The 21,729-nt window shown below is 48.5% G+C and overlaps 2 protein-coding genes across 4 annotated transcripts; one reads left to right on the top strand and one right to left on the bottom strand.

Annotated features, from left to right (window-relative positions):
* Positions 1-3,066: 3,066 nt before the first annotated feature.
* LOC146704098 (prolyl 4-hydroxylase subunit alpha-1-like) lies at positions 3,067-13,204 on the top strand. Of its 3 annotated transcripts, none has more exons than XM_085467166.1 (15): positions 3,067-4,629; positions 5,421-5,504; positions 5,583-5,679; positions 5,826-5,977; positions 6,072-6,209; positions 6,424-6,678; positions 6,854-7,044; positions 7,117-7,293; positions 9,876-9,946; positions 10,448-10,547; positions 10,623-10,676; positions 10,921-10,986; positions 11,068-11,136; positions 11,290-11,386; positions 11,853-13,204. In XM_085467166.1, the coding sequence occupies exons 2-15, from the start codon at positions 5,426-5,428 to the stop codon at positions 11,921-11,923; spliced, it is 1,617 nt and encodes a 538-aa protein (XP_085323292.1). In that variant the 5' UTR covers positions 3,067-4,629; positions 5,421-5,425; the 3' UTR covers positions 11,924-13,204. The 3 variants fall into 3 exon arrangements, with proteins under 3 accessions (XP_085323292.1, XP_085323290.1, XP_085323291.1); XM_085467164.1 differs by having other exon boundaries at positions 3,067-4,644; XM_085467165.1 differs by lacking the exon at positions 9,876-9,946 and adding an exon at positions 8,482-8,552 and having other exon boundaries at positions 3,067-4,644.
* Positions 13,205-13,324: 120 nt separating this feature from the next.
* Positions 13,325-21,252, bottom strand: arg1 (arginase 1). Its single transcript, XM_085467167.1, has 8 exons — positions 21,076-21,252; positions 20,926-20,998; positions 19,138-19,312; positions 18,887-19,046; positions 18,722-18,816; positions 18,385-18,489; positions 18,175-18,311; positions 13,325-13,684 (listed from the first exon to the last, which is right to left on the bottom strand). The coding sequence occupies exons 1-8, from the start codon at positions 21,196-21,198 to the stop codon at positions 13,521-13,523; spliced, it is 1,032 nt and encodes a 343-aa protein (XP_085323293.1). The 5' UTR covers positions 21,199-21,252; the 3' UTR covers positions 13,325-13,520.
* Positions 21,253-21,729: the final 477 nt, after the last annotated feature.

The raw sequence follows: 21,729 nt of genomic DNA, 5'->3' as shown, positions 1-21,729 counted from the left end.
GAAACAAAAGGGGGGAATGTGACAGACTTCATAACTTTGTACTTGAAAGTTGTGACAGCTCATTCGTTAAACATTTCTGAATGAATTTCAATCAATGATAAACCTTTTTTATTGGAAGTTAATTTAAGAGAGTTTAAGTAATATTCAATTTCAATCAAAAACAAATTAAATGATGGGGTTGAGTTTTGAAATTGACATTTATGTATGTGGAAGTTCCTTAATAAGATGGAGCGGCCGAAGAGTGAACTGTCAAAAGTACTGAACGCAACCCATAACGGCAATGCTCAGTGGCTAGAGGATCTGAGGGCTGACCACAGCGACCTCCCTGAACAGGGTCCAGTAACCATCACAGTGGCAGATATCCAAGAAAGGGTCTCCAGTATGAAGCGTTGGACAGCACCAGGGCCCGACATGGTTCATGCCTACTGGCTGAAGAAGCTGACTGCACTCCACGAGCGTCTGGCAGCACAAATGAACCAGCTGCTAGTTAACGAGAGACACCCGGAATGGCTAACTGAAGGTCGGACGGTCCTGATCCCCAAGGACCCCAAGAAGGGACCGGTCCCCTCCTACTACCGACCAATAACCTGCCTCAGTACTACATGGAAGCTCCTGTCAGGCATCATATCGGCTAAGATGAACAGGCACATGGGTCAATACATGACCCATTCCTTTCTGCGGGACACAGAAAGGAATTCGCAAGAATACCAGAAGCGCAAAACACCAGCTACTGGTAGACAGAACAATCAGCCGAGACTGCAAGACCAGACTGACCAACCTGTGCACTGCCTGGATTGATTACAAGAAGGCCTATGACTCAATGCCCCACAGCTGGATACTGGAATGCCTAGAATTGTACAAGATCAATGGGACCCTAAGAGCCTTCATCAGGAACTCAATGGGGATGTGGCGTACAACACTAGAGGCCAACTCCAAGCCCATAGCACAAGTCACCATCAAGTGCGGGATCTACCAAGGAGATGCTCTGTCCCCACTGCTGTTCTGCATAGGCCTGAACCCCCTCAGTGAGATCATTAACAAGACTGGCTACGGATACCGACTACGGAACGGAGCAGTTGTCAGCCACCTCCTGTACATGGATGACATCAAGCTGTATGCCAAGAGTGAACGAGACATCGATTCACTGATCCACACTACCAGGCTATACAGCAATGACATTGGAATGTCGTTCGGACTGGAGAAGTGTAGTCGGATGGTAACAAAGAGAGGGAAGGTAGTCAGAACTGAGGGGATTGAACTACCAGAAGGCAACATTGCAGACATAGAGGACAGTTACAAGTACCTGGGGATCCTGCAGGCAAATGGGAACCATGAAGAGGCCGCTAGAAAGGCTGCAACCACCAAGTACCTGCAGAGGGTCAGGCAAGTCCTGAGGAGTCAGCTGAATGGTAAGAACAAGATCCGGGCCATCAACACGTACGCCCTGCCCGTGATCAGGTACCCTGCTGGGGTAATAGGCTGGCCAAAGGAGGAGATAGAAGCCACTGACATAAAGACAAGAAAGCTCCTTACCATGCATGGAGGGTTTCACCCCAAGTCCAGCACCCTGAGGCTGTACGCTAAGCGGAAGGAAGGGGGCCGGGGACTGGTGAGTGTCAGCACCACAGTCCAGGATGAGACAACGAACATCCAAGAATACATTGGGAAGATGGCCCCAACTGACCGAGTGCTCAGTGAATACCTCAGGCAGCAGAAACCCAAGAAAGAGGAGGGAGACGAGGAACCATCATGGAAGGACAGGCCCCTGCACGGTATGTACCACCGGCAGATAGAGGAGGTGGCTGATATCCAGAAATCCTACCAGTGGCTGGACAAAGCTGGACTGAAAGACAGCACAGAGGCACTAATCATGGCAGCACAAGAACAAGCTCTGAGCACAAGATCCATAGAGGCTGGGGTCTATCACACCAGGCAAGACCCCAGGTGCAGGCTGTGTAAAGATGCCCCAGAGACAATCCAGCACATAACAGCAGGGTGCAAGATGCTAGCAGGCAAGGCATACATGGAACGCCATAACCAAGTGGCCGGCATAGTGTACAGGAACATCTGTGCCGAGTATAACCTGGAAGTCCCGAGGTCAAAATGGGAGATGCCCCCAAGGGTGGTGGAGAATGACCGAGCTAAGATCCTGTGGGACTTCCAGATACAGACGGACAAAATGGTGGTGGCTAACCAACCGGACATAGTGGTGGTAGACAAACAGAAGAAGACGGCCGTAGTGATCGATGTAGCGGTTCTGAATGACAGCAATATCAGGAAGAAGGAACACGAGAAGCTGGAGAAATACCAAGGGCTCAGAGAAGAGCTCGAGAGGATGTGGAGGGTGAAGGTAACGGTGGTCCCCGTGGTAATCGGAGCACTAGGTGCGGTGACTCCCAAGCTAGACGAGTGGCTCCAGCAGATCCCGGGAACAACATCGGAGATCTCTGTCCAGAAGAGCGCAGTCCTGGGAACAGCTAAGATACTGCGCAGGACCCTCAAGCTCCCAGGCCTCTGGTAGAGGACCCGAGCTTGAAGGATAAACCGTGCTGGGTGTTTTATTTATTTATATATATATATATATATATATATATATATATATATATATATATATATATATATATATATATATCTCAATCAATCTGACAATACTATAATATTGGCCATATTATATTTACATTACCACAGTGAGATGACTTTAGTCTCATAAACAACATCAGCTAATTGTTATTTACTAACTACTCTTAAATGAATAATAATAATAATTCTTCTTAAATGACTGTTCAGCACAGACATGAAGCCCAACAATCATGTTTACAGTCCTGTGGTCTCAGCCTCAGATACTCAACTAATCAAAGTGATGTCATGACAAAAATGAATGACCAACAAAACATTTTTCTCCTTCATTTCTGTCAAACAAAGCTGTATGTAACGTGTCTCGCGGTTAGTATCATGGTTGCTAGGCAACCTGAACAGCGCGACGAAGCGTATACCGTCCCATTTCACAAGCCTCTCACTTCCGCACTTCTCGTACTTATAGGACGCACCGTACGTAGTACGCGTAGTGCGCGTAGTGCGCGTACTTCAAGCGTGCAGACCGTGAATTGGGACACAGCCTCTGATTCATGTTCATAAGATGAACTGAAACCGTGACCTTTGACACTTCCTGCGCCACATTTCCACCTCAGCGCTGAGGTTAAATGTTTCCTCACCTGTACATAGAAGCACCTTGAAGCTGTGCTTTTGCACATCATTCTTCTTCAGACACACAAACTTTTTGTGTGCGATATTTGTACGTGTTGTCAAGTAAAACAGGGATCACATAAAAGATAACATTGTGGTAGTACAATGAAGAACAGAAAGAGGGACAAGGACAGTGAGACAAAAGTGAGTACAAAAAATAAAATAAATTAAGGGGAACATAAATAAACAAAGTTTGCAAGAGCCAAAATCAAGTTAACATCTGTAACCGACTGAAACTGCTAACAGTCTTGAGAGCCTTCGTGTTTTTTGATGAGGAGATTGTCCTTATATATTGTACAAGTTCAGGCTTTCTGCCGAGGACTTTGCTTTTGTGTATATGAAATTTTGCCAAAAATAAAACCAAATTTATAAAGAAGAAAGCATCATTGTCCTTGTCTTTAAAAGTATAATAGCCAAAGATAACATCCTTATAGTATAGTTGAAGATTAGGGAGAACAGAGTCAGTAATAAACTTGTTTAAATCCTTCCAGAATTTACATGTAAATTTACTCACATGACCAAAACAGATGAGAAACTGTTTCAGGTTGCTCTTGACAGAAGGTACAATTTACATTTATTTCAATTCAATTCAATTCAATTTTATTTATATAGCGCCAAATCACAACAAAAGTCGCCTCAAGGCGCTTCATAAATTTCAGCCATAAATTTGGACAAATATTGTTTGGTAGGGTAAAACTTATGAATCAACTTAAAGGAAATCTCTTTAATTTTGTTTGTTAAGAAAAACCTTTGTGGTAAAGTCCAAACTTTTTTCCATTCAATATCTGTTACAAAATTGGCCGAATAAAATATGGCTGATGGAACAGAGACCATTGCATCCTGAAAGAGAGATCTTATTTTGGTATTTATAGACTTATGAGAGGAAAAGCAAACATTGCCAAGAGAAGAATGTAACACATCCGGGGGAGTGACCTGTAGTGGAGCACTGTGGGAGCATCTGTGTAACATGGACAGACCAGATGGGATGGCATCGAACACTATTGAGAATTCTTTAGGCGTTATATTAGTATTAGTAAATGCAGATGAACGCGCTGGTGGCTCTGACGTCATCACGCAGTAATTTGCAGATGAAAATCTGACGCAGGGCGCCTCCGGTCCAGCAGGGGGCGGGGCAGAGCCGCGGTGACGTCGTCAGAGGAAGAGGAGGAGGTTTGTGTTGCCAGCCTGGCTGTGAGGATCGCTGAGACGAGTCTGCGCTGAAGCTGAAGCTGTTCTCGGGCACAAACTCGGTGAGAGCAGAAACCCTCGGTCCTCACCGGAAGCTGACAGAGGTGACGGTTCCGGTTATCCAGAAACTTCTACGGTTCCGACTCTTTACTCTGACCTGAACAGAGACAGTCTGTCTGCCAACGAGACTGCGCACAGGTGAGCCCAGCACAGGTGAGTCACAGTAAAGGGGGCTTTGGTGGGTTTGTGTGGTCATAAAAGTGGCCGGTCACGTACTGTCTCAGAGCTGCTCCAAACACTCCGTTTACCACAGCCTTCCACACTCTGGGACCTGTGTGACGTCACAAAGCTGCACCGCTGCAGGTGTGTCAGGTGTTCAGTGAGCTGAGACTCAGTCAAAGAAGGCTGACTGTGAGTGAATCATGCAAAGCTGCTTCTGCCTCGTTCAGGGTCTCACCCTCACCTTCCAGAGACTTTCTGGTGATCTTTGGCCCCAGCTGCAGTGCCCTCCAGGTGAACTTTGACCTGTTGAGAGGCGCAGAAGGGCAGATGGAGCTCTTTAAGCAGAAGTGTCCAGTCACAGGAAGTGGTGTCTGGTTTCTTGGCTGTCTGGTTTGGGACTTCCTGTCACTGGGCCAGAGAGTGTGTGTGTGTGTGGTCACAGCTCTGGTGTGTTTCATGCTCTTCAGCACGAGGTCAGAACTCTTCTTTGTCCTCTCCTGGCTCCGCTTCAGTGTCACTCACAGGCCCAGGATGACGGCTTCCCCCTCAGCAGCACCGACGCCACGTTTCAGCTTCAGACACGTCACTGCTTCAACCTGTGACGGGAGACAGAGCGTGCGTGTGGGCGTGTCTTGATGTTTTTGTGTGCTTGTGGTTGTTGTGAGTGTGCTGAGCGCTCTGACTTCAGTATCAGTACCTGTAACGCTTCAACGTCTGGCGTTGGTGTGATGTCAGCACTGACGCCTGGTTTCTGCCCGTGTGTGCAGGTACGATGGCGCTCTGTGGGTGGTGGTTAATCCACTTCCTCGTCTTCACTTCTTGCTCAGCTCACGACTTCTTCACCTCCATCGGTGAGTTTGGCCGCTCTGTATCGTAGCGTGGAGTCCTGCTGAGCGCGTGTGTGAGCGCTAATTTGTTCTTTGTCACAGGTCACATGACGGACCTGCTGTTCACGGAGAAGGACCTGGTCACCTCCCTGAAGGACTACATCCGAGCGGAGGAGAGCAAACTGGAGCAGATCAAAAAGTGAGTGTCGCTGCTCGCCGTTAAACGCTCCGCCTCCTGTTATCCTGGAACAGAATCTCAAGTTTGTTGGGGGGGGGCAGCTAACTAAGTTTACATTGCTGTCATGATCTGCGACACACTCTTACCTGTGCCGTGTGTGTGTTCAGGTGGGCAGACAAACTGGACGTCCTCTCGGCAGCTGCCACTCAGGACCCCGAAGGCTTCCTGGGTCACCCGGTGAACGCCTTCAAGCTGATGAAGAGGCTGAACACGGAGTGGGGGGAGCTGGAGAGCCTGGTGCTCACCGACGTGTCTGATGGTGCGACGCAGAAATCAGCTGTTGGACGTTAGGACACAGAATCTTTTTTCCTTGTTTTCATTGTCCTCCTTCTTCTTCTTCTGTGGTGTTTCAGTGTTCATCTCCAACCTCACCATCCAGAGGCAGTACTTCCCCAACGACGACGACCAGACCGGCGCGGCCAAAGCTCTGATGAGACTGCAGGACACCTACCAGCTGGACACCAACGCCATCTCCACCGGAGAGCTCCCAGGTCTGTGAACCGGGACCTGCTCTGCTTTACAGGGCAGAGCGGGCTCTTCAGTCCGAGTTTAGAGAAGACGGCGCTCAGGAGGAAAAGGACCACAAATGTTTCTGAGCTCTCGGTCGTGTGTCTGAAAGTCATTTACACGATTCAACCTTCCAGCTCGCGCTTTAATAACAGGAACATGAGTTGTAAATGCTCCTGCTCTCTCTCGTCTCCTCAGGATCGTCCTCCACCTCCTCCGCCTGGAGCACTCTGACCGTGGATGACTGCTACGACCTCGGGAAGGTGGTGTACTCGGAGGCGGATTACTACCACACCGAGCTGTGGATGGCTCAGGCCCTGAGGCAGCTGGACCAGGGCGAGACGTCCCGCGCCGTGGACGCCGTCACCGTCCTTGACTACCTGAGCTACTCCGTGTACCAGCAGGGGGAGCTGGAGAGAGCGCTGGAGTTCACCAGGAGGCTGCTGGACCTGGGTTAGTACCTGCAGACGGGCAGTTCAGTCAGCAAACGTGCTGCTGTTGTTTTAAAGAGTTAGAAAAAGGAGCAACGCTGCGTTTCCAGAGAGTCCAAGGCTTCTTCTCACATCTTCAGCGCTTGTGTGCAGATTTGTTGATCTCACTCACCTGAAGTTGTTTTTCTGCCTGTTAGATCCGACACACCAGCGAGCCAACGGGAACCTGAAATACTTTGAGTACCAGCTGGCCAAACAGAAGAAGGTGGAGAAGGTGGAGGAGAAGGAGGAGGAAAGCAAGGTGAGGCAGAGGAGGGAGAGCAAAGACGACTACCTGCCTGAGAGGAAGAAGTACGAGCAGCTGTGTCGCGGCCAAGGCATCAAGCTGGTGAGGCGAGCGAAACAAGCGCACCTCTGAGAGTCGTTTATCGCCGTCACTTCAACCTCTGCTTCCTGTCAGACTCCCCGCAGGCAGAGCCGCCTCTTCTGCCGCTACTATGACAACAACCGGCACCCGCGGTACGTGATTGGCCCGGTGCAGCAGGAGGACGAGTGGGACAGCCCGCACATCGTGCGCTACCACAACATCGTGTCAGAGAAAGACATGGAGAAGGTGAAAGAGCTGGCCAAGCCCAGGGTGAGTCCGAGCATCTTTATCTCACGCGCTGCTGCAGAGCTTATCCCAGGTCGGACGCCATTAGTGCTTTACCAACGCAAGGGGCGGGGCTAAATATCAGTATTCAGAAATATTGCTCCCCGTTAAGTCGCTGTATATTAAAATTTTTATGAAAACATGTTTATTATTACTTCCCCCGCCAACCTGACCCAACAGAGTCCAATAGGTGGAGCTTATCAAAGGATGGAGAGGAAATGACCTCGAAGAAGAAACTCGCAGAAGTGTCGGAAAACTAATCGAGAGCAGTCGGGATGTTAAAAACTGGACAAGAGTCATGATGAGAACATGACTGCTGCCTGATGTGTCGCCGCGACTCTAAACTGTCAGTTTTCGTTTTTGTGGCTGACTGTCGGCTCGCGGTTACGTCGGCTCGCGGTTACGTCTGCTCGCGGTTACGTCGGCTCGCGGTTACGTCTGCTCGCGGTTACGTCGGCTCGCTGCTCGACTGCCGATCGGTCGTGTTGATGTTCGGTTCACGGTTTACAGCAAAGAAGAGCAGCGCGAGCACTTTCAGCTCAAACACCCAGAAACTCAGGTCAATCGTGTGGATGCACAAAATTTACCTCGGCAACAGTGAATGCTGTTATCTGATTGGCTGCTAGGTCGTTAAGCCGCGATGAGCTCTGTAGAGAAATGAAATATATTATATTGAAATTAGAACGAATCCCCGTTCACACCTCAGTGCAGCGTTCAAACATCCATCATCACAAACTGCTTCCTGTTGGCCGGCGGCGTCCTGTCAGCGAGCGGCAACTGCTCATTTTTAACTTGTAACCCCGTGACACGGGTGCTGTCAATCATTAATCTATGCCCCGCCCCTACCTCTTGATACACGCCCACAAAATCAGGATCAAACGTCTAAAACTGAAACAATTAATTTAAAGCCAGAAAAAAATATTTGCATGAAAACAAAAAAATTATTTAAAGTAAAAAATTTCGTTTGTTTTTCAAACACATCAAAAACAAAACTGTAGTTTGAGCCTCGTCAGTGACCGAGGAAGAAAGGTGACGGGCGGGCGGTGGGTGGAGAGGATCACGAGGTTGTGCGGCTGTGTGGTGCGGCTCCTCCGTCGGTGTCGGTCGGCGTTAGTCGGTGCTCCGGGCGTCGCTCTGTGTCTGCCTGTAACTGTCGGCCGATTGGCTCCACAGCTCCGTCGAGCCACCATCTCTAACCCCGTCACCGGCGTGCTGGAGACGGCCCACTACCGCATCAGTAAGAGGTAAGAGCTGCTGGGGCAGGAGGCGGCGTCCGCGGGGTGGACCTCACCTCTCTGCCCCCAACACCACCCTGTCCTCCCCCCTCTGTGATGGCGGCCGTCCCGGTGAGAGCAGAAAAGGCAACGAGTCGCTTCAAACAAACGAATAATTAAAATGTTCCTTCCTCCAAAGTGGAATTCTCATTTAAACGTCACAGAAGAATCGGCATTATTATTACAGACTTCCAGCCTCCGATCATCACAGCTGACGCCCCCCAACAGTCTGAAACATAAAAGACTTCAGTTTTATAAAATCCAGTTTTCACACAGTCAGCTTGAAAGAAACGTTTAAACGTCCATGATGGGCTGTAAGCTCTGAAACATCTCCATAAACTTGTAGTTTCACATTGTTGCTGCTGAGAAATGGTTAATAATAATAAAGCAGATGTTCATGAGCAGCTGTTTTACCGCTGTCCTCCCACCAGGGGGCGCTGCAGCACAGAGAGACAGCTGTAACTGTCATCAGCTCAATCAGTCCCACCTGGGCAGGTGTAAAAGGCCACATCAGAGGAGATATCAGAAGGTCCTGTAACGCTGCAGGAACAGCTACTTTGAGCGTCTTCTTTCAGGCTCTGCTCTCGCTGGGATTCGAGCCTCTGCTTGTTTTCTTTGCTCGTTCGGGGACAGGAAGTCAAACATTTAAGACTCTCGATGTCGCTTTAACGTTTTCGTGGAGGCAGCAGGAGGATTCTTGTCTCATACCTGTGCTTCTCACTGTTACCTGCACATTGTTACGTAAAATAACAAGAGTCTGCAAACGTTTCAAAATAAAGTTCTGAAGTCAGACAGTCTGTTGACCTGTCAGTGCGTCAGCTTCACGGAAATACTCTCTACAGTAGTTACTGTAAAACTACTGCAGGTACTGCAATGTTACTGCGTGTTTTGTGTATGATGCTGGTGTAGTGACTTCATAAGTGAAACATCAACTGAGATTATTTTCAGTTTCAATTATGGCAGAATATCGATCCCATAACCTTCTGTTTGTGAGGGGCAGCCAATCAGAGGAAAGTTGTCTGAAGGAGGGAGGAGCTAAAGCAGCTTGTCAAACATCCTGAAGGTTGACCACGTGCACTCCATGTCCTCTTCATTAGGTACCTTGTTGGCTCTGGGTTGGACTCGGCGCTCTTTAACTCGCCAAAGCAGATCAGGGCTTCACGTGTACCTAATGAAGTGGCCTTATGTGGCGTTTGAAGCTCGTGCTGCCTCCCTGACTGCAGCGTGTGGATAGTGACCGCCCTCTCTCTGTCCTCTCTCTGTCTCTCTGCATTAACCTATAATTGGGAGTAGCTCAGACGTGCCACGGTGCATGACCCTCACACAGGCAAACTGACCACGGCCCATTACCGAGTCTCCAAGAGGTAAGAGCAGGACGTCACTCGCTTCAGGCCCGGGCGGAGCGCAGGCTGTTCGTAACGATGGACGCCGCACGTGCAGCGCTCCGGACGGCTTTGTCACAAGCGACCAATCACAAGCCGACTTGTAAAGCCGCGTGTGAACTCCTGGATCCATCAGTGAGCGTGCGAGTTTTTTTCCTCCGCAGTAAATTTGTGACTTCGCTTCAGCTTTTATTGAAGTCACGATATAAATGTTTTTGGGGCGTCCATCTTTATTTACAGCCTGTGGTCACCACCGTCTCGGGGGCGGAGTCTCCTCCTTCATGCTTTTCTAACGTTCAGCTGGCTGTAATGACACAAACGTCAGCGGTGAAGCTCTGTAAATGTCGTTTTTTTCATAGAGGAGCTGCTTTAGAAACTGTCTGTTGTTTCCCCGCCCTCCTCGTTGCCGTCTCCTCGCCGTGCGCCGGTTTGTGCTGTTTTCGTGACCTCGGCGGTGACTCTGTGTCTTCTCTGTCCTCTCAGCGCCTGGCTCGGAGCGTACGAGCATCCCGTGGTGGACAAAATCAACCAGCTGATCGAGGACGTCACGGGGCTGAACGTGAAGACGGCCGAGGACCTGCAGGTAACGCCTCACCTGAGTTCAAACGCCGCTAACCGTCTGGCGCCTCTGATGTTTTAAGCGCTGTGTTTGATGCAGGTGGCTAACTACGGCCTGGGGGGACAGTACGAGCCGCACTTCGACTTCGGACGGGTAAATAAAACCAGATACATGAGAATCTGTTTCTGTCAGCATTTTATTTCTGCTGAAAGACGGAAAACGATCAATAACAGATATGGATCCATGTTGGACACATTTCATTAAAATCAACTAAATAGATCCAATCTGTGTATTTGTATTGTAGATTTATTTATTTGTAACTTTTAACAAAGTTCAGTTTTTTGAAATGAGTGAATGAATTTTCATTACTCTGACCGCCGTGCACTTCCTGTTTCAGAAAGACGAACCGGACGCATTCGAGGAGCTGGGCACGGGCAACCGGATCGCCACGTGGCTGCTTTACGTCAGTGCTGCTGTGTGTGTGTGTGTGTGTGCATGTGCGTGTGTGTTGCTGCCGCTCACGCTTTCCTCCTTCCCGCTGCAGATGACCGACGTGCAGGCAGGGGGCGCCACCGTCTTCACTGACATCGGAGCTGCTGTGAAACCCAAAAAGGTTCAACTACTCACTTTCTTCATCATCATCATCATCACAGAAACAAGTCTGTTTAATAAACCAAACTGAGAAACAGGCGGGCAGACGAGGGCGCTGCTTCTCAGTAATCTGACGCAGTGTCATGTGACGCGTCATGTGACCGTGTTTCTCCAGGGGACGGCGGTGTTCTGGTACAACCTGTATCCAAGCGGAGAAGGAGACTATCGGACCCGACACGCCGCCTGCCCCGTGCTGCTGGGAAACAAGTGGGGTGAGGTCATCGCGCCATATTCACACACGTGCACAGTAAAACAATAAATACACACAAAATCATCATCAAGTAAAAATACTTTCAGATTTTCACGCCTGGTGATGATTGACATAAAAAAATTTCTTTTAAAAATTATTTTCTAAAAATAAGTAAAATAAAAGAACAAATCCAAACTCCCGTCAGTTATATAAAACTGTTTTGGGTCATTAAAAGCTTCGTTGTTATGTTGGAGTTGATTTATTTTTAAATGTTTGTGTTGATTGATGAATATTGGATGTTTTCTGGGTGTGTTTGCAGCAGCTCACGTGACTGCTGAAGGATTTTTGGTGTTTGATGTTTCAGATGAAACGAACTTGACTGAGCTTCATGAAAAGCTTCAGATTTGATGAGAAAGACGGAGAAACCTTCACGCTGCTCAGACTCGTGGCGTTTGTCGAGGCTCTGATGAAACTCTTTCTTCCTGCAGTATCGAACAAATGGATCCACGAGCGAGGGCAGGAGTTCAGGCGGCGCTGCAGCCTCGACGAGACCGACTGACGACCGACCTTCCTCCTCCAGCTCAGCCGTCTTCCTCCTCTGCTTCCTGCCTGCAGGCGCAGAGTGTGACTGCACATGTGATCCAACACGCTTATTTTTCTCTACAGCGTGTGTGTGTGTGTGTGTGTGTGTGTGTGTGTGTGTGTGTGTGTGTGTGTGTTTGACTCATTTCTCCTTTAACGAGAATCACGCTGACGTTCAGACGTCCGTACCTGTCCAGGTGTTCAGCCTGAGAGCTAAAACTTCTCGAGAACAAAGAACGCTGCACGAGAGGTTCGTTTAAAGACGAATAAAGTTTTTTGGGGGTTTTTGGATCCAGAATGTTTGAAATCTCGTGAGCTTTGACTTAAAAGCAGAAAATCTGATTGATTTAATTCTGTTCCATCGACGGTTCTGCCCATTAAACCAGCGAGTGGAACGAAGGAGCGCTAAATGTGACAAATTTTGAATGGAGTTTGGCCCGAGGTCGCTAACATGAGTCGAGTCAGACGCTACAGACCGAGAAACGCTCCGTCACCCGTGTCACTCCCTGACCTTCACGACTGTTACAAAGACGGCGAGGAATCAGATTACTCTCGTCATCACGGGAATCAACCAGAAGCAAGAACCGATCGAATCTGAACGACGATCGATCGTGTGGTTCTGTGAGACAATCATAGCTGAAACTGAGCTGCGTATTTATTGATTTCTGACAGGATTCGTGTGAACGCCTCTTCACTGTTTTTCATCTGCGTTTTAAAAATTCCTCGTTTAAAAGTTTTAAAATGTTTGCACCTTCTTTTTTCTGTTTCCTGTTTCTTTTTGAAGTCTGAAACGTGTCGCCGAGTTCCTGCTCCTGATCTGATTCATGTCACCTCAGCCGTGACAAAGTGGGTTTTATTTTGGAAACTCTTCCACGCTTCAGCTGCCATGCTTTTATTCTGAAAAGCAGAACATCTGAGGCTCTTTGATTCACAAATTCAGTCCAAGTGGATTTTTCTGCGCTGTCCACCCGTCGTCATGGTTACACCTCCGTTTCCACCAATAGCGTGAGCGTTCGAGGAGGTTTAACCGTAAGGTCGTTCAGATGCTGCAGGTCAAACTCCAGATAAGCAAAGCACGCCGCCTCCTCTTAACCCTGTTAGCTTATTTCTGAGCGCAGTTACTAATTTCTGCTCCACGCCGTTTCCGTGACAACCCTCACTCCTGTTTGTGTGTGTCTGTTGTGTGTTGGATGATGTCCTGTGCAGTGACCTGATGTAAGACACGTTTCTTATCAGAATAAAATGCTGCTGCAACCCAGGAGAAGTAAGAAAATGGCGTCTGTCGTTATTCTCTGGCGGCAGCGTTGCCTCAGCAGCGTGCTGCTGCGTTTTAAAGATGGCGACCATTTATCGTGTTTAAAAAAAGAAACAAACACTCTTCAAACGTATAAATTTAATAATCAAAAACAAAACGATCGATCAGCTGATCAGCGATGGACTACCCCACCCACAGGAAGACAACGTCTTTGGTTCAAGGCAGAAAACAGCAGGAATTGTGGGATTGTAGTTTTGCAGGGAGAACTCCGATTGGCCCTTTGTGCTGGTGTCGTGCGGCACGGTCAGAGAGGCCCGTGTTAAGGCTCGGGGAGGCGGTAATCTGGCAGGTGATTTCCCTCGCGAACGCGTCCGAAGCAGCCGAGCAGCAGATCGATGGCGGTGCTGACGGTGGAGCGGACATCCTCCTCAGTCTGGCCCCTCAGAGGGTTCACCTCCACCAGGTCCACCGCCGACAGCAGACCTGCAGAGAGACAAAGAGCACATTTGTGGTAACTTCCTGGTTATGTGAGGGCGAGTGTGGCACGTGGGGGTAATGAGCTGGTGTTCATGTTGTGGATTTTGGAGTTAATTCAGTTTGAAAATGAGGCAGCGTCACTGACAGGAAGCTTCAGCATCATGTGACCGCACAGTTCCTCTGATCGTTTTATAGGCGCATAAAGACTTTAACGTGAGTTCTTCGGCTGGTGGGGTGCTGCAGTCACTCCCCAAAGGCTGCGTCTGTACAGGGAGTGCAGAATTATTAGGCAAGTTGTATTTCTGAGGAATAATGTTATTATTGAACAACAACCATGTTCTCAATGAACCCAAAAAACTCATTAATATCAAAGCTGAATGTTTTTGGAAGTAGTTTTTAGTTTGTTTTTAGTTTTAGCTATTTTAGGGGGATATCTGTGTGTGCAGGTGACTATTACTGTGCATAATTATTAGGCAACTTAACAGAAAACAAATATATACCCATTTCAATTATTTATTTTTACCAGTGAAACCAATATAACATCTCCACATTCACAAATATACATTTCTGACATTCAAAAACAAAACAAAAACAAATCAGCGACCAATATAGCCACCTTTCTTTGCAAGGACACTCAAAAGCCTACCATCCATGGATTCTGTCAGTGTTTTGATCTGTTCACCATCAACATTGCGTGCAGCAGCAACCACAGCCTCCCAGACACTGTTCAGAGAGGTGTACTGTTTTCCCTCCTTGTAAATCTCACATTTGATGATGGACCACAGGTTCTCAATGGGGTTCAGATCAGGTGAACAAGGAGGCCATGTCATTAGTTTTTCTTCTTTTATACCCTTTCTTGCCAGCCACGCTGTGGAGTACTTGGACGCGTGTGATGGAGCATTGTCCTGCATGAAAATCATGTTTTTCTTGAAGGATGCAGACTTCTTCCTGTACCACTGCTTGAAGAAGGTGTCTTCCAGAAACTGGCAGTAGGACTGGGAATTGAGCTTGACTCCATCCTCAACCCGAAAAGGCCCCACAAGCTCATCTTTGATGATACCAGCCCAAACCAGTACTCCACCTCCACCTTGCTGGCGTCTGAGTCGGACTGGAGCTCTCTGCCCTTTACCAATCCAGCCACGGGCCCATCCATCTGGCCCATCAAGACTCACTCTCATTTCATCAGTCCATAAAACCTTAGAAAAACCAGTCTTGAGATATTTCTTGGCCAATCGAAGTGTTAACTGAAGAAAATGTTGCAAGCACTGGTGATCACACTGATAATGTGGTCCTATTCAGTAAAATGGGCCAAAAAATGGCATAAAAGGCTTAATTTCTCAAAAAGTATAAAAGTTATCATCACCAAAAGATATAGCAGACATTAGCAGAAGGAGCAGAACAGTTTAAAGTTTGAATGGTTAAAATCAGCTGAAACTGAGGGAAACCAGCAAAGGTCGGAGCAACTAGAATAAGGTAGAAGAATAAAGAACTAGAAAAAGATGCATTTCCTGCGAAAATGCAGTGTGAATGCTGTGTAGTGGAATCTGCTGAAATAAGCTGAAAAGCAGAATTATCTGCTGAAAAGAGGTGAAGAACCTGAAGTTTGCTGAAAACAGCTGAAGAAGCTGGAATTTGTGCTGAAAAGTAGTGAAAAACTGAAAGTTTTGCTAAAAAGAGGTGAAAAAGCTGAAATTTGTGTGGGAAAGAGTTTAAACAGTTGAAGTGTTAACTGAAGAAAATGTTGCCATAAGCAGGATTTGAACCCGCGCCTCCTGCTCTGAGAACAGCTGCTCATCTCACTGAGCTAAAACATGGCTTGGAAACTATTCTGGTGTCAAAATGTCAAAGAGGATAATGTCCAGCTGTCCGCAGTGAGAACAGTCGGCTGAATGAATGTTAAAGAGAGCAGCATTTTAATTCACAGTGCTTAATTCAAGGCAATGATTTACTGGATGTTAGAGGGTTTGGAGGAAGGTTTAACGTGGCACAAGCTGAGGATGATGATAACTTAAAAAGCAGAACTGAGACGGAGTTGGCTGTCCGACTGCGGTCTGGAGTGTGGGGCCTCCCTGCTGCTGCGGAGTCGGGGCGGTCTGCCTCCCCCCACCGCAGGGAAAAGGGTAACACCACCTGGGTCTGGGTGCAGTTCCCCCCTCCAGGGGCGGGGGTACCTAGACCCGGTTTGTAGAGTACGCTTGGGGAGTGTGATCGTGTGTACAGCATCTCTTTATGTCTGTCTCCACGTTGGTTGAGTGTGGAGTAAGTGCATATGAGAGCATGAGGGTGGGAATGGATGTTTGTATCTGTGTGTGCCTGTATGTCTGTGTCTATATGTCAGGTTGGGTATCAGACGCCACCTCTCTGGGGACATCTCAGGCCCTCCAAGGTTTGGAGGCCTATCTCCCCCTACCACCACTTCCCCTGCCAGTGGCGGACTCCCTCAGACATCGGTGCGTTGGTTGTTCTTTGTGTCCGGGGATGGGCGTCCAGGTACACACCGGCTCACTCCTTGATGGCTGCTTATCGGGGCCTGGAGCCTGGGGCTCGCTCGGGCCACTTCGGAGGTGGGGTGCCCCCGGCCTCTCGGCCTGGGGCTCGGTCACTCAGGCACGGCTGGCTGCCGGCGGAGCTCACGGGCGCGTCACTGCAACCCCCCCTGGCTTCTGCTCCGCGGCTGCTGAGTGAGCCCTCATCTGGGACTCTCCTCAGCTCTTTCTGGGACAGTGGCGCAGCTGCCCCTCTGTTGGTCTTCCTTGGTGTTAGGTATTTTAGTACCATGGTAGCATTTACTGGATATTGTTTTATAGTGACATTATGCAGGAAAACTCTGTCATTCAATAAGGCCCCTTTGTTTTAGTTATTTTTCTCTTTGACCCAAGAATTGATGTGTGAGAATCACAGGCTGGTACAAGGTTGAAATACCACAGAGATCACTCCCTCAGCTACATTAGTTTCTTAATCTTTTAGACGCCTGTTGAAGGCCAAATGGTTTGTTTCAGATTTCACTAATGAAAGAACTCTTCGTTTTGTGCCTTGAAAATATGTCGCTGAGATAATCACAATTGTAGCTGAACTAATAAACTACACAAAGGATGCTTCTTCACCCAAGGGCAGGAAGACGCTGCCTTATCTTGGTCTGTACTGGTTTAAACTGATAATCTGCTGTCTCATGAATTTTACCCTCTATATAAACTGTTGTACTTGTGAATAAAGTTGAGTCACTTTGGGAAGACAACCTGAAGCAGTCTCTGTTTTCTTGTTCTCCCAAGCTGCTCCCGAGCTGCTCGTACTAACACGCTGAATGGCATGCTTGAATATTACTTGAGAATATATTTGACTGTGTTACAGACTAAGGGACATTCTCTGCTGATAGGTGAAGGTACATTCTCTGCTGATAGACGTCCACGCCTCGGAGGAAGCCGATCCACGGATTAGGCCCTGGAAACCGTTTCCTTCACTTGGTCTCTTGTGTTCTGGGGGCCTCTGGATGTCTGGAGTTTTGAGCTCCTCCATACCTGCTTCATGCCCTGGAGGACGGGGCTGTGGCCCCCCACACCCTCTAGCAGATTGTTACATGGAGAAACCTTTGGAATGCAAGCATGCTGATCCACACAGGTGTACACACGGGTATTCACAGACGCGGACTACAGCTTTCTTGGCTGCTGCCTCAAAGCACATTGTGCGCTGTCTATCTTGTGTGCTGCACAATATCGTTTATTATTTAGTAACTACTGATATCTACTGCTAGCTAGTTTATTGTGATGGTGCCGTTTTTTTTACTATGTTGCTCTTTGTTGTTGAGGAGAGAAGCGACAAAGCTATGTTAGCTTAAACACAGTGAAGCTGGAGGATGAACGCTAACTTTTTCCACTCGATAAAAGTTAACGTGAGTGTTCTCGGTGGTCGGGAACAAATGTAATCGCATGGCAGGATGCTGTAAAAGGACCAAACTTCAGTCAGGAGAACAACTGAGATCATCCATCCACAATACGAGGTTAGTCATTCATATACTGCTGCTGGGCTGCAGTTACATCGTAAGGGTTTAAAGACTGAGCTTTAAAATGTGCTGCTGAAAGGTGGTAATAAAAACCCAGAGAGGCCGACAGCGATAACTGACTTTTTAGGGGTTTGTTCAGATTAAATAGAACAAGATACAAACTGTTAAAACATGTGAAACACACAACAGCCTTAATAAACACAGAGTAGTTTGGACCCAGGAGCACGGTTCACGTGTTCACACCAGGATAGGGTTGCCAACCTTTTAACTGCCAAATAAGAGACACTAAAACGGGACAGCTGTCAGCCCTAATCCCCAAAGATTGGCTAAACCAGTGTGCGTTGGAACAGGAACAGGAAGTGACACTCTACCGCAGCGAGAGCCAACACCAAGTGAGAGCTGTTGTGTTTACTGTAAGCAGCTAATGTGGCTGCTTACACTAAACACGTTTCTACTGTGAAGAGCAGGGTTTGTTTTCCCCTGAGTTTCTGACTCGTACCTGTCTGACACAGGTGTTCTGTGATGTAGACGCCCTCTCTGTAGGTGAGTCCACCAACTACAGGCGTCCCGGTTGCTGGGGCAACAGAGGGGTCGATGGCATCGATGTCATAGCTGAGGTGAATCGGTTTCTTCCCTCTGTTCAAGGACACAAAGCATCTTTAACATTCGCTCAGACTATCACACCTTGGTGGCTTCATGCAGGCATCACCTGGCGGACAGGTAATCACACGTTTCCTCCATGACGCGGGCCACGCCGAGCTGATCCACCTCACTCATGGAGAAGGTCTTCACCCCCAGCATCTTCAGGATGTAGCTGAGGAGGAGAAAACCTCAGGATTAGAGCCTGCCGGCAGGTACACGCAGGTAATGAACTTCTGGTGACCCTCAGACCAGAGCGAGGTCGCTGACCTTTCAGAGCTTTTTGCTTCTTTAAATTTTTTATTGAGATTTCATTTCAATCATCTCCAAAATGCTTCGGGACGAGCTGATTGGTCAGAGGGGCGTAAGAAATAGGTGAGTCTCTGCATGGACTCAGGTGCACTCACTGCTCTGCTGGATCCACGTCTCTCAGCCCGATGAAGACCACATCGGCGGCGGACACACACGGCTTCAGCCAGGAGAAGTTCGGTAAGACGGGAACCTGGTGAGGAAGGGGAGGGGTTAGTGATTCTGTGTGACGGCGTGATGCTGATCTCTGTTGCTAAGATCACCTTTGAGCGCAACTCGTGGAGCAGGTAGGACACCGGCTGCCCGTGGATGTTCCCCGTGTACGTGGTCAGCGGCGTGTTGATGTCGGCGTGAGCATCCACCCACACGACGCTCAGCTCCCCAACCGCCGCAGAGTGCCCGTGGATGGAACCGATCGCCAGGCTGAGGACGGAAAACACAAACAGGAAGCGAGTCGATGGAGAGCCGACACCTGGAACCTACGTCCTGACTTCCTGTTCCTGTGTGGACTGACCTGTGGTCTCCGCCCAGCACCACCGCCGTGTGCCCATCCTCCTTCGCCGCTCGCACCGCCTGTGACAGCTTCTGGTTGGCGGCACCCACTGCCCTCACGCTCTTCAGCAAGCCCATGGGCTCGTCCCGGGACATGTCCTCGAACGTCAGGTTCCCATAATCCTTCACTGCACAGCCTGCACACACACACACACAATCATTGCAGGTTTCCTCGTACTGACTGTTCAACATTACCAGCGGAGGCGTTTCCCAGCATGCTCTCTGTGTGAACATTAACAGCGAGACGTTCAGGGAAGAAGGCAGCGGTGTAATGAGGCGTTCACTGACCCATGTGGACCTGTAAACACTTACTGTTTGCTGTTCGTGGATAAAGGTCAGCGCTGTTCCAGTAATGAAACTGAGCGTGTGCACAGTGACCTCCTCTGAGGACGTTACACTTCCTGAACTCACTGTGTCAGTGAAACTGTGTTACCTGCGTACTCACAATCAGCTGAAGGAAAAACCACCAAACTCTGATTTTTACGGAGTTTTTTAAACGGAGCGTTACGTGAATCAGACTTTAAACACTTTATTTGAAGGTCAGCTCTGAACACCTTTTCTGGATTCAAACTGTGCTGAAGGTTAATGTTTTACCGACGTCACAGATTCATTCAGATGAATTGTTGAAAGTGGAAACGCCGGCGTGCTCCGCCTCCAGTTTGTTTGACGATTCGATGGTTTCTGAATATTAAAAATCAGACACTGTCGCTGTTACTGAGCTGCACAGCTGTTTGAATCTAACTGTAAACTTTGTAGTTGATTAAACCCACCATAAAGACAAGATACAAGATTTATTTTCTACTTTTATTCTATTTTATTTTGACTATCTGAGCTTCTTTATTTTATTTTTATCGTCTCTGTTTGTTCGGGATCTTGTGTCATTTTGATTTTTTGAGCTGTTGTACTTTAATTATGGGCCGTGTTTAATGTTTTGGCCACGGGAGGATGATCTGACCCTCTGTGTAGGAGGAAATCAGTGACTGCTCTCAATAATCAGCAGAAACATTTTAAAGCTTCATTCTGCCTCTTTGATGGACGGGGTTAAAATACCGGGCCGCACAGCTCTGTGCCCCCACCTGGCTTTGTGGGGTTTTCTGTCCCTGGTGCAGCCCGCGGTCCGCTCAGGCTCATGTATTAATCAAACGTTTGTGGATTTTCTCATCACTGATTACTCGGCTCTGGATGAACATTAACTGACGAAACGGAGAAACTCAGGAAGTTTCTGAGTTGTTAATTCAACAAAAACAATGTTTCCTTAACTGGGAATGACGACCAACACGGATAACTAACTGGGCCGGCTGCGCTCCACCTAACGTCAGCCTTTCTTAAACATCTGTCCAGATGCTGCAGAGGCAAACTGCCACTCTGGTGCTCGGATGATTTTTAACAGAAATGTGTCACAGCTGCAGGAGGAGCTTCCTGATGTGTGAACAGGTGAGAACACCTGTGGAGTCCATCTCAGCTACCACAGGCTGAGAGGCGGAGACACAGCTGTGAGTGGGAGCTGATCTGTCCCCACTCACAGCATGTCTGTGGACGTACTCCACGGCGGAGTCGAACTCGGGCCCTTGTTGCTGTGAGGCACAGTGGGAACCACGGTGATGCTCACAGGGCGGTTCATCATTCAAACGGTAACTTCCGGTCAGTTTTACCTGCTGTCATTACATTTGCTGCTGCATGAAGGTGATTCTGTATGAAAGCACAAAAATAAACGTCTGTTGGAGTCTCCCGGTGACGTCACCGGACCCACCCAGCTGCTGCAGCCGCCTCTGCAGGCCCGCGGCTCGGATCCGCTCCGGTCCGTCCTCCACGCCTCCTCGGGACTGCAGCGGACAGAGAAGGAGAAGCTGGAGGATTACACGCGCACGAGTGCACGCGGAGCCTGTCCTCGCGCTCTCACCTGTCCCTTGGAGAAAGGAGCTCCGACGATCCCCGCGGAGCGCGCAGGAGGATGCTGGTGATGAAGGCTCCGCTGCACCGTCACGGCCACCTGGACCTGCCGCAGCGTCCTCGCGCTCCTCATGCTGATACACGCGCGCGCACACCGTCTCTGAGCCACTGACCGGCGCGAGTCTCCTAAAGACTCCACGTGACGTCAGGGGGAGGCACCGCGTGGAGCCGTGACGTCATGAAGCTTGTTTAAACACTTTGAAGAGATGAAGGTCAGACAGTGGGCTGATGTACGGAGGCTCATTCATGCCAACAACAAACAAGACGCTGAAGTTTATGATTTTTATTTTATTTAGAAATTTTAGTTTCCAGTTTTATTGTTTTTATGTTTTGAAAAGGTTTTGTTCTTTTTAGTTTCAGTTATTGTTTGAGTGCGGTGGGTGATATTAGTGAGTGATGTGTGGCAGCGATATTAAGTTTACAGTTACCTAAAATATGTTTCAGCCCAGTTTCAGGTTAACTTTATAATAAAGCCATAAATCCAGACAGCACGCTCCGTCCCTCGACTCCAGCGTTTCAGAGGAATGTAGTCAGTAAATTGTGCTTCATCCAGCATGGTGCAGCGACGTATCACTGAAATATATGTGCTGTGTGGCTGAAGGTA

Source organism: Copadichromis virginalis, linkage group LG8 (genome assembly GCF_057382275.1).
Source record: "Copadichromis virginalis isolate Kocher_CV1m ecotype Utaka linkage group LG8, C_Virginalis_male_GT1.1, whole genome shotgun sequence".
Lineage (NCBI taxonomy): Eukaryota > Metazoa > Chordata > Actinopteri > Cichliformes > Cichlidae > Copadichromis > Copadichromis virginalis.
The sequence above is the reverse complement of the archived record's forward strand: the minus strand, read 5'-3'. Positions and strand labels throughout refer to the sequence as shown.